Source organism: Lutra lutra, chromosome 11 (assembly GCF_902655055.1).
Source record: "Lutra lutra chromosome 11, mLutLut1.2, whole genome shotgun sequence".
Classification (NCBI taxonomy): domain Eukaryota; kingdom Metazoa; phylum Chordata; class Mammalia; order Carnivora; family Mustelidae; genus Lutra; species Lutra lutra.
The window spans coordinates 89,802,824-89,815,808 of NC_062288.1; the positions used below are offsets into that span (position 1 = coordinate 89,802,824).

At 41.6% G+C, this 12,985-nt stretch overlaps 1 protein-coding gene across 3 annotated transcripts in view; it reads left to right on the forward strand.

Annotated features, from left to right (window-relative positions):
- The window catches only part of EXOC4 (exocyst complex component 4), a 755,957-nt gene that overhangs the window by 657,607 nt on the left and 85,365 nt on the right, over positions 1-12,985 (forward strand). Inside the window, exon 15 of one of the 3 annotated variants that reach the window (XM_047694110.1) lies at positions 10,118-10,158. The exons of the other annotated variants lie outside the window; for them this stretch is intronic. Within the exon in view, the coding sequence (XP_047550066.1) occupies positions 10,118-10,143 (26 nt within the window). The 3' untranslated portion in view covers positions 10,144-10,158. Of the gene's footprint in view, positions 1-10,117; positions 10,159-12,985 lie in introns of those variants that run through there. 3 annotated transcript variants of the gene reach the window in all.

Genomic DNA, 12,985 nt, shown 5'->3' on the forward strand with positions numbered 1-12,985 from the left:
TTAATTACATACCTGTTTTATCCCTTGCTAAATGTGGATTTTACTTACTGAAAATGTTCCTTCTGACCTTCTCCTTTGACTGGTCTTTCCCTTCCTTAATCTCTTCTTCAGCACCTGTTTTGGCACAGTGATGAATGTGTTGCCATCCAGAAGTTCTTTTTTAAAACTCCGAATGCATTTCCCCCATAGAAACATTGTTATTTCTGGTTACGGGATATGCAACACGATTTCTAATTTCTATGAGTTTCAATTATCCCATCTCTAAATTAGGTATAATAATAATGCCTATTTTTGATAGTTGCTATGAAGATCTGCTGCGTCTCTTCCTAAATATTTCGACATCTGTCATTTCTTCTTCATCGCTACTGCCACTGCCCTAATTGACACCTCCGTTGTTTCTCACCCAGATCCTCTAGGTAGCCTGCTTCCATTCTTCCCCTCCTATGATGCAACTGCTATTCCGAAGTGATCTGTCTGAAGGCAGATCTGACCATACAGCTTGCTACAGTGGCTTCTCATCATCCTGTGGGCAAGGTCCAAGATCCTTAACATGACCTAGAATGTTCTTCACACTCTGTATCTCTGTTTTTATGAACACCAGACTGCCCTTAGTTTCCCTGCAATGTCTCAGCCCCTTATCTTTATTCAGGCTGTCTCCTCCGAACTTAATGCCCATTCTCCTACCTTTTCCCATTTTTCTTCACCCATTCATCCTTTAAAATTCAGCTTAAGCCTCACCACTTCCAACAAACTTTTGTGGGCCCTTTCAGACTGAATTAAATAACTTTCATCTGAGCTCTGTCATACCCAAGAGCTATCTCTAGCATCTTGTTACACACTGTATTGTACCATTTGTCTGTTTCTGTATCTGCTTTACCAACCAGAAGGCAAGCATTTGGAAAATATGGACTTGGTTCCTTTCCTGTTTATCCCAACAGTACACAGAAGGGGGTGGGAAAAATGTGGATTATTTCAATTAGCATAAATGGACCAAAAAATTGACCTTAACCTCCATTAATATTATTTTTCTGGTGGGAAAGTATATATTTTTATCTGAATGACTTCAAGAACACAATCCCCTATGCAGCAGTCTCAGAGAGAACTCTCTTCCCCAACTAACTACCCCTATACTACCATTTACTTACCATGAGAGTACATTTAAGATAATGTGATATGGACTGTATTTAACGCTATGTATAGACACGAATAGCCTCTCTCACCAGGGCAATATTGTGGTATAGACCCAGTAAGCATTTGTGAAATCCAGTGAAGAAAACCTGTTAGGAGTTGGGCTAAAGGAGAAGCTATAGACCGAGTCAGAATCTCCCTCAAAAAAACAATTTTAGAGGCACCTGGGTGGCTCAGTGGATTAAAGCTTCTGCCTTCAGCTCAGGTCATGATCTCAGGGTCCTGGGATCGAGCCCCACATTGGGCTCTCTGCTCAGCAGAGAGCCTGCTTCCTCCTCTCTCTGTCTCTGCCTGCATCTCTGCCTACTTGTGATTTCTCTTGTCTGTCAAATAAATAATTTTTTTTTTATTTAAAGACAATTCTAGGGGCACCTGGATGGCTCAGTGGGTTAAGCCTCTGCTTTCAGCTCAGGTCATGAGCTCAAGGTCCTGGGATTGAGGCCCACATCGGGCTCTCTGCTCAGTGGGGAGCCTGCTTCCCCCTTTCTTTCTTCCTGCTGCTCTGCCTACTTGAGATCTCTCTTTCTGTGTCAAATAAATAAATTAAATTAAATTAAAAGAAAAAAAAAAACAAAACCAGGGAGCCTGGGTGACTCAGTGGGTTAAACCCTCTGCCTTCGGCTCAGGTCATGATCCCAGGGTCCTGGGATGGAGCCTCACATCCGGCTCTCTGCTCGGTGGGGAGCCTGCTTCCTCCTCTCTCTCTGCCTGCCTCTCTGCCTACTTGTGATCTCTGTCAAATAAATAAATAAAATCTTTTAAAAATAATAAAATTAAAAAATTAAAAAAAAAACAATTCTAAGTTTATTCCAGTTGACTAATAAATTGTTGATTTATGCCCCCCAATTTTTTTGCCATAGAGTAGTGGTTTTTAGACAGCTTGGAAGGGTCCTGAGCAAGCAGAGTTCTAGGTTTTCCACCTTCTGCTCTAACCAGAGCACCTTCTAAACTTGATGCTATAACTGGATATTAGTGTTGGACTCAACTCATAGACTTAGCTGTGAATGGTTCATGTCCACAGAGTCAGAGGCTGTGTAGAATCAATAAAAGCTGCCATCTCTATCTTTGATGTTGTTCCCAGCAGATTTCTTCTCAAGACATTGAGATAGGAATGAAACCAGTGATTAATTGTGATGCCTGAAGCCTGCCTGTTTCTTACATAAGATATCGCTTTGATACACCCAGGCATGCAGTTTGCTGAGGAAGACACTGGCATAGAATTTTAGAATTTAGGAGGGACGGACATTCAGCACGTTTGATGGATCTATAGATTGGAGGAAGTGGAAGAAGGCCATTCTGAGTAAAATACACCCCAGGTCCAACCACATCATAATATAATTATAAAGTTAATAATTGTCACTTAGCATGAACCTAAATAATTGTTTAAAAAAAAAAGTGATGGAATGAACATACACATTTATCTGTCCTTTCTCCACTAACCCCACTGAAAAAAGGCAGAGGGGAATTTTAAAGGTCTGAGTCCACAGGAACAAAGACAATATAAGAGAAAAGCCAAGAAAGCTAATTTCTGAACCAGTAATGAGTACACCAAGAAGTTATACAACTTATGTTAAAAAAAAAAATGGCATGGCTAACTACCTCTGAAAGAAGGAACGAAGACGGGGCTGAAAACAGGAAGACTAGTTGAAAGTTGTTTGTGAGACATTCACTCTCGGATTCTCTCCCCTCTCTCACATAGCTGTGGCACTGCTCCTATCAAGTCAAAACAGAACACCGGAGGTTTGTTTCCTAAAAATAGTAAAGTAGAGATTCCTTGGGGCTGTGGGATATATATCATAGTTGAGTGCGGGGCTACCCTCCTGAAATTAGGGTGGCTAATTCACGGTTCACATCAATGGCTGTTGAGACCTGCCTTCCCTCTCCGATTTGCTGGCAGCCAGGTATTTAATGTTAGACAGGAGACTAGAAAGTCTGAAGACTCTGAGCAGCCCAAGAGAAGAAAAACAAAAACAAAGCCCAAAGACACGAATATCTGTAGTTCCCCAATGAAGGAGACCAACCAGATCACCTGCTGTAGTGACCACAGTCCACAGGCGCCATCTCCACAGACACAAAACTTCAGTGAATCCTTCTGAACTGTGATCAGAGAGCCAGTGACAGGAGACATTTGAGGAAACCAAATATGAAACACAGAGACCAAAATAAATAGAAAACATAACTCAGACGAAACAAGGATTATCCAGGGGAGGGGGAAGAAAGCACTTATAGTTCGTATCCCAGAAGAAGAAGGAGGTGATAGTTAAGAAGAAGGAAGTTAGAGAAGAAGGAGGAGAAGACAGTGCATCCAAAACAAAAATAGTATCCTATATGAAAGGAACATTCAGAGAACAGATGAGAACTCATGGACAGAAAAATAAGTGAAAATTACAGCCCCCTAACCAAAGGAAAAGTTAGTTGAAGTTGAAGTTGAGTTGAAGAAATATTAAAAAAAAAAAAAAAAGGACAACATAAAGACAAATAACAACTAGGCAGAAAGAAAAAGGACCCAAGGAGCAGTCCAGTATCCAAAAATTGAATAATAGGGCCACAGAGAGAGGAGAGAAATAAAGAGAAACATCAAAGAAAAATGAAGAAAACCACCCAAAGCAAAAAACATTGATTTTCATATTGGACCAGACCAGAGTCTCTTAAAGGATGAAAATGGAGCTAGGTTCTTCCTAACGAAGCAGTCATCACAAAATTGCAGAACCCTCAGAATAAAGAGAAAGTCCTACACTGTCCAGGAGAAAAGAGGGGTTGGGGGAGTGATTTATAGAAAAAAAAATCAAGAAAGAGAAAGCAATGACTCCTCAGAAGTAGCACGGGAAGCTAGAAGACAATAGAAAAATACATTTTAGGTTCTAAGAAAAACTATTTCCAACCTAGACTCCTATACCTAACCAGAAGTGTCAGTTCAGTGTGAGGGAAGAACAAAAACATGTCAAACATATGTAAGATCTCAAAAAACATATTTTCCATTCAGCCTTCTTCAGAATCTACCAAACTTGAAGAGTTTATATAAAAATAGGAAGGCATGGTGAGAAGGAACAGAGATCGGAGATCTTTAACACAGAGAAAGAACCCCAAAATGGTCATGACAGGAGATGCCAAAAGGGCAGCTATGCAGGAGGCAGAGGGAGAAACTGGCCCAGGGATGAGGCATTGAGAAGGTCTCAGGAGACGTCTGTTCAGAATACCCAGTGTGTTTGCATTCAGGGAGAGAAGAAATTGTTTGATCAGGGAAGTGTTTAGGGGTTGAATGATCCCTGAGCACATAAGAAACTAACCAAACAAATAAGTAGCAAGGACATTATTAGCATCAGAGGAAACAAGCCTGTGGTCCCGGGTTGGGGTGGGGTGGGGAACTAGGGATTACTACACAGCCTTAGATGTTGGAGCACTTAGTAAGAATAATGCCAATGCAACATAGGGATCTTGCCAAAGTTAAGATGCAACAGTAGCAAGAAAGCAGTGAGAAGAGTACGCATATGTGGAGGGAGCTAAGTCCTCATTTTGCTAGTGCGAGGGCAGCAAACACCGAGAAGTGGGAAATCAAGGAGCAAAGTGGACAAGTTCCTGAACTATAGAAGGCTGAGAACTATGGAAATCAACTAAAAGAGTTGAAAGTGGTTGCCTCCTGAAAAAGCTTCTAAAAATGACTCTTTTTGGGCATCTGTAGCTTTGATTACATTTAAAAAGTGAACTAAAAAGTGATTACACTAGTAGAAGTCCTCCCTGGGTCTTCACTTTTAAGTTTATGATCAATTGTAAGGATTACTATGCAATCCTGCATGAAAACGTTAGGCAGACCCAGTCAAGGAAGAGCCCATGGTCCATAAAGTTCCAGTCTTCCTGACATCCAGCAACTGGAGAAAAAGAGACTTTCCAAATGTCTTTTGGAATCTGGGCTTTCAGTTTGTCCTGTGAAACTGATGACGAGAGTAACTGTAGTCCGCCATCATTCCTAGTACCGACCACCAAACCCCAATCATAGCAGCATAATTAGTTTGCCTATGTTTGGATGAGAAAATAAGAGTCTCCTATCTAATAGTTAATAAGATCTCAGGTGGCCTCCTGATACTCTGCCTTGCTTATAGACACACTATCTCAATCAAGATGTTTTGTGGTTTCTTAAGGGCTATCAGAGAGCCAGAGCCAAGAGGATCCCTACCACAGAGTAGATGGAACTGGGTTCTGTGTCTCAGCTACTTCCATAAGATAGTAGAATCTGGATAATTTACTCAGTTTTAGATTATCAGAGAGCCAGAGCCAAGAGGATCCCTACCACAGAGTAGATGGAACTGGGTTCTGTGTCTCAGCTACTTCCATGAGATAGTAGAACCTGGATAATTTACTCAGTTTTAGATATAATGAAATATTAAACCTTTATATTACATGTGTGTGCATATATTAATACACATAAGAAAAGCTGATAAAATAATTCAAGTGTATTTAATATTTGGATCTACACCATTATACTCCCAGAAGTAATAATAGAAACAGTTTACTCTTAAGATATTTCCACAAGCTATCTGACATAGTTTTTGAGGCAAATCCCCCTAAGAGCGTAATAATTGCACCAGAATATTTAACTTGCCTTAAATTTCTACCAGCAGATTAACTAGAAAGTCAGATACTATGCTATTACAATATTCTGGCCATTAACAGACAAATGTTTACAGATATATGATCTTCTATCTTGGAACCTACTTCTTAATGATCAAAACATAAAGCTATTAGCAAAACATTTTACTTAGAACGTCCAAGGTTGACAAGACCTTAGTCAACTAGGCAGTACCAATGATGAACACTGCCACTTACCAAGAACTTACTATGCACCTGACACTACACTAGGAGTTTTAGAACGTTATCTTTAATTATTACAGTGCTCTGAAGGTAACTTGGTAGGCAGAATGTAGCCCCCAAAAGTCCCCAGGACCTGCAAGTATGTTCAGCAAAGGGAAGTTTGTGGTAGAGAAATTATCCTGCATAATCCAGGTGGGCCCAGTGTCACTACAAAGGTCTTTACAAGTGAAGGGGAGACAGATAAGACGTCAGAGCGAGGCCCTGTGAGGACTCGCCCTTCCATTGTTGGCTCTAAAGATGGAGGAAGGGGCCGCAAGCCACGGAATGTGGACAGCCTCTAGCAGCGAGCAATGACCCGGAAGTGAATTCACCCCCCAGCCTCTGCTGCCTCAGTTTCAGCCCAGGGAGACCGGTGTCACACTTCTAATTTCCAGAACTATACGATGCGAAGTGTGTGTTGTTTTAAGCTGCTATATCTGTAGTAATGTGTCAAAACAGCGACAGGAAACTAATACAATAAGCATCCTCATCTCAATTGTTAGTTGACAAAAGTGAGGTTCAAAAGATGGAGCAACTTCCATGAAATCGCGCAGGTGGCGAAGCCAGGACTAGAACTTAGGCCGGTGTGAGTCCCAGACCTGACTCTCACCGGCAGCAGCAGCTGGCATGGATTCCACACCGGCCAGGTGGGGGGCAGTTTATGGACAGGAAAACTGAGCGCCATACATCTGACTGTCCGAGGTCACACATCCGCGGAGTGCCACAGCCAGGTCCAGAGTCCAGGTTCCGTCCTGCCCTCTCTCGGGGCTCTGTCATGAAGACCGTACTTTCTGTAGACATACAGGTCGAACAGCCGCACGGAGCAGAGATACTAAATAATCACGCTAAGGGAAAGGGAAGCATTTGCTGTCTACCTCCTGTTAGGGTAGTTGGGTTTCCTGAAAACTTACACCGGCCGGAAATCATTTCTGTCGCATGGAATTGTGCGGCTCGCAGGTAGCTGTCCCGTCTCTTTTTCAGTCTTTAGGCCCATTAGCATATCTTTCACCTTAGAGAAAGCTTCTCATTAGGCGAAATGAGTTAAGAGCTTATCACCGAGGCTACACAGCTCTAGCAGGGACAGAGATGCCCTGCCCTTGACCCTGGTGTTCCCAGGGACAGATGCACCGCAGCAATGATCCAAGTTATTGAAGGGGCTCTGCTCTTATTTTCCGTCACTTTCCTACACAGTCTAAATCTTACCACACAAACAACACTTACCATGCAAGTCAAACAGATTTAAATTTAAGCAAAATTGAGTGTTACCACATGTGCTGATGCCAGATCTATATAATTCTTCTGAGGTTTCTGGAAACATGAACCAAGCCATTTATGCTTCATAGGAACAGATTATATCATTTGAAATCCTCAATAAAAATGCAGTCTCATATTCTGCAGATGGGTGTCATTTAATTAAAATATGTATTTAAAATGCAAAGGGCTACATTAATTCTTCACTGTGGCTGAGATTTTAATTGCACTTGAGTTAGGAAATTCTGAGTTAATGTTCCCCTGGCATCTCTCATCCAGCCTCTTAGAACAGATGTATTGTGATCTGAGGAGGATTTCAATATGTTTTCACATGCTGGCCATGTAGGGATGGCTCCGAGATGCCAGGGCGGCAGGCAGTAGCAAAACAAGGAGCCGGCTCCCAGGGGAGGGTGCTTAGCACCCTGTGGCCCCATCTAGTCACCCCCTGAAGTTGTACTCACTCCATCAGCCCAGAAAGGTTGGGATGGGGCTCCCGTTTTTTGTAGGGGACTGACTGCCCTATTGGAAGGACTCAGCACTTTGAAAAGCTCAGAATTTTTTTTTTAAACCAACTCTGTGAATGCCTTTTTGTTTTAAAGGATATTTTAGAATATACTCTAAGTGTTTTATAAATGCTAACTGAGCAACAAGAAAAACCATCAGCCTCACTTAAGTACTGTTGTGATACGATAAACTACGAAATACACTCCATAGGAGAAGATGAAATTGTGAGCTTTTAGGAACTTCTTTTCAGACTAGAGACAGTCCAGGGGCCAAAGGAATGCCAGAGCTCAGGAGGGTTGTCTGACAAGTAAGGCAAGGTCGGGGGGGAGGGACAAATAATAAATGTTGCGGGCCCCAAACTGTGGGATAACTATTGTCAAGGATTTGAAGAAAGGACTGGTTTTATGCTTAAATATTAAAGAGGAATCCATGATACTAAAGCATCAAAAAAGAAAGAGATGAGAACTCTCATGAAGGGAAGGAGGAGGAGGAAATGAACACCAAACAAGGAAGGTTATGTATCCTTTCATTCATTCTCTCACTTCCCTCGTTCAGCCTGCTCTGTGCCCAGGGCTGGGTTAGGCAAGTCAATTCAGTGGTGAATGGAAGGAAGATACAAAGCCCAGGTCATTTGGGGCCTTATAGCCTAGTGGGACCATTATCTACATCGGACATGAATACAGATGCCCGGTCAAATCAATGCAGCGATTTCTGCTTTAACACAGTTATCTAGGAAATACTGAAGATTATGGAGAAAAGAACAAAGCCGTAGGTTCAACTTGAAGGGATGAATGTTAAGAACGCTAGTTTAGAAATAGCGGTATATATTTCGGGAGGTATATTTCGGGAGGGTTTTATTATGTATGTAATATATCTTTTTAATTAAAATCTGCAAGACTAATATAAGGTAATATATGAGAAGCAACTTCAAGTTCTTAAGAAAACAAGCAGTATATAAATCTCAGAGAAGAAAATAAATCCAAAGCCCTCCTTAGAAAATCAGCAAAGGAACCAGTCATGGAATTCAGACCTCTTGGCTCCTCATCTACTTGTTTATGTCATTATGCAATCTCCCTGAAATTAACTTTTTATATTAAAAAGGAAGCCAACAAAGTTGAAGAAACAACTCTATTTTTTTGTCTCAGGCTCTTACTCAGTTTGTTGTATGAGTACAGGCTTCACTGGGTCAGGATTGTCAACTACAGGGCGCACCCCCACCACCACCAGGAGGTTCCAGGGGCCTTCCCCAGACCCTTCTCCTTTAAGAAATGTCTTCTAGTTGAAAAACTCACAGAGAGCCTGGTTAAAGGCTGAAAAGAGAACCTCAGCCCTCACCGCAGAGTCCTTCGTGAGCTATAGCGGTTTTAAACCCAGGGAAATGAAATACGATTATGTGTCTCAGAGGCCCCGGCCTGACTTTCTAATTCTGCGGGGGTAGATAAGGTTCACAGGGCCTTGGTGAATGGAGGAAACCTAATCATCAGGCTTAATGTGCAAGACTTGGCTAGTAAGAGATTGATTTCGCTTTATTGTTATGGGAGACTAATAGGGCTTCAGAGGTGTTGGTTTTCTTAAATATTCCCAGCTTATATGTGGGCTTTTAGAGAAATCAGAGTGATCTATTTATCTATAAAATCTTATGGAAGACCATTTAGCCTCTTTCTTCCTTCATCTTTATAGGGAAGGATGGAAGGTTGGTTGAAAGAGGCAGATTTTCTTCAAGCAGGATGTGTGTAGAAACTAATTGAAAACAAACTTCTTTTAAAGGAGTTATTGCCTCCTTAAAAGTGCTGATTTCCATGTGAAATTTATGCCTTCCTGCAGAGGCAGAGAGGAGTACCCCAGGCAGTTCTAAGGAACCAACTCATTACTGGTTAGTGTACACACTCCACAAAGGACATTAATTCACAAAATGAAAAACTAATAGAGTGTTTAGCTGCCTCTTTATCACCAATGGTAGTCTGGGCTGTCTTCATCGTTAGTGTTTACTGAGCTGATGGGGCAACGTAGTCAGGCCAGCTTATCACAGCTCATCTCGGATGAGTTGCCATCCCTTTCTGAGCTCTGTCGGGCATCCCTCCTCTCTTCCCTGAAATGAGCGCTCCGGGGTTACCCAAGAAGTCATTCCATCCATTTTGTATTTATTTCCCATCCCCGCTTCCCTGTCGCGTCCCTGGCAGAAACACTCTCTCACTATACATCTGTGACTCCTACTCTACTCATTTTTTGGTTAATCCCCACAGCCACAGTCCAGACTTATCTAACTAAATAAATAACTTATGATCTAAATAATAATAATAAAGCTAGTGTCTTTATTCCCATTTTACAGATGGAAAAGCTGAAGCATGGAGGTAGGATCTAGGCTTAGCCAGTGGCCTCGCTGAGACGTTGTTCTGGGAGCCACATGACTTTTCATGAAACTGAGAAGAAATGTTTCTCAGCTTCTCTAGCTTTTTCTTTCTCGTACATCCTTGCAGCACCCCTCACTGTCGACGATTCCTCTGTCCACTCGAACGGTGATTTCTACTTTCTCATATGGCAGTTTTCATGTGAGGGGCTTTCATTCTATCTTTCTGAAAATCCGCTTGGGTGATTCTTGGGCATGCGTCCGATTTCCCGGATTAGAAAACCCTTTACCTCTCTTCCTTATCATGTAAGTTGCTTCCTTATCTAATAAAAACAGATGTGACATTTTAACAAACTTTGAAATAACCGGAATTGCTTCATCAAGTTCAAAGCATGTTGGAAAGCATACTGTTGTAGGATGTGTGGAGGGGGCGTTATTTTCATGTCTTTATGTTTAAATAAAGCAACTCAGACAGACCCTGCAAATGCAGAAACAGAGATTTGCATTGTCTGAAGGGATTTTGGGGGGGGGTAATTTTCTGTGTTATGGATTCTCCGAGTTGCAGAGAATGAGGAGGTGCTGAGAGTGGTCCTAGAAAAGTCAATTTGACTTTCCTCTGCTTTTGCCTTTGTCCTCCGACTGTCCTGTTTTATTCTCTGGCTTGGCCAGCTGCTTTCCTCTCCATTCATCTTCTCCAGTAGACATCCCCTACTGAGGAGACAAAAAGACACATGGTCAATCAGCTGGAGAGCCACACTGGTTAGAGGCATAGAGAGGAATTCATAAATTATGTGTTCTTTTGAATTTATCCTATAGAAATTAAACTACATCAATGCAGCACTGTCTCTTGGGGCCATCAGAGAAGATACTGATTCAGTAAATATTTGTGGATCACCTCGGCTTAACAGGTAACACAGTACCAGCTAGATGCTAGGCCGCAGGGCCATGAGTAAACAAGACCCACCTTCTGCCTGCAGGGTGTTTCTAGGTCATGGAAAAGACAGGCATGAAAAGTAATTACACCATACTGTGACTGGGCAACACAACATGCAATGGGAACGCATGAAGCATGTTTTAAGGAGAGTATAAGCATCAGAGAAGGCCTTCTGGAGAAGGGGGCAACTGATGGGGATCTTAAAGAACAAAGATCAATCCACCAGGCAAAGAGAAGATGGAAAGGCATTTTATGGAGGAGAAACCAAAAAGGGGAGGGGAGGAGAAAAGGCTATGAAGTGAAAGAGAAGAGGATGAGTTCAGGGTCATTCATGGATTCATTGGGCCTGGAACATAGGTTCATGGTAGGGGAGCAGCAAGCAATGAAGCTGGAGATGTGGGCAGTTGAGATGTTACTTGAAAGGTAAGGGCAAGCTATCGAAAGATCGTTAGACATAAGAGAACCATGATCAAATGGTGTTTTAGATTAATTTCTTCAGCAAGACTCTAGGAGGATAAATCAGAGAGGAAGAATCCTTGAGGCAAACAGATTAGTTAGAAACCTGCTAGGCTAACATGGGTGATGAATGGTGGAAGACCACCCAAGATGGAGGCTGTGGGGATGGTTTGGAGAGATTAGAGAAGAATGATCAGCGGACTTCCATCACTAATTCAATCTAGGCAGTGCAGGATATAGACATCAAAAGCCTTTCCAGATTCCTTGTCTGTGCAACTGGTGGACTGTGCCTGTGCCAAGCCCTGGGCGGGGATAAGGAATTAGCTCTGCCAATAGAGCCATATGCTGAAGTGACGCTCGCTAAAATGAAACGGTACCTGCACATCACAGATGTGCAGTACAGCTCAGACATAAATATGAGCAAATAAAGGAAGCCATCCAAATTTCATAGTTGAACTAGAACGTGATTGTAAAAAATTCTCCTTAGGAGATATACTCAACTGACTGAGTCATAGAAATTATTTTCAGTAGAGAGACAATTATTTTAATGGTATTTGATCTCTAATACACAAATCTAACCTTAGGTATTAGTCTAGAAGCAGCAAAACAGACTCATTCAAAAGTCATTTGTTTCCTAGCCTGCATTTGTCCCATGTTGGGAGATGGAGTGAACCAGGAATTCTGCTTATGCGTTAGCATATGGAATGATAAACATGTTATGATAATTACAAAATAAATAACCGAGAAGGACTCAGGTAATGCCCACCCTGGGAAGTAAGCATCTGAATTCCCTTAAAGGAATTCAGCTTTGTCGTCGTTCTTGTGAGTGGTTTAATGAAGGAAGAGGAGGATGCTGATAACTAAAATGAAAATATGAGATCCTGAAAAATAAAATAAAATACAGGATCCTGTACAAGTTTTATTGAGAATTGACTGTACTACTGATTTTGCTAATTACTTATCAACATCTTTGTTGTATAAACGATTTCACCTAAGATAATGGCAGAATGGAAAATGGGGAACCTTGATAGCACTGAAGGAAACTAAAACTCTGTAGGCATTCCTATGTTTATTTTGAGTCCTGTAGAAGTGCTTGATACTGTTATAAAAGTATACTACAGACCACTCAGTGAAATACAGGCTCTGAATGATGCTTTCTTGATAAAATGATGAAAGTGACGTGGTAGCAGCCATGATGGGAGGTTTCAGGTAGTTTCCAAAAGTCTAATTCAGCTAAAATAGGATGGGAATTAAGTTCTTGAATTGTCTTTCCAATGACTTTTCTTCCCAAGAGGGAGAAAACGTGGAGACTCAATATTCTGTATGTAATTCTGACCAAAAGGAAGAACTCAGTGGGAAAGTGAACATTGTAATAGTCTTTGGAGAATGTTACCATGTCATATTGGAGTTTACACAGCAAAGTAAATACCAGGCATAGAGGGATGTATCATTTTCACAGA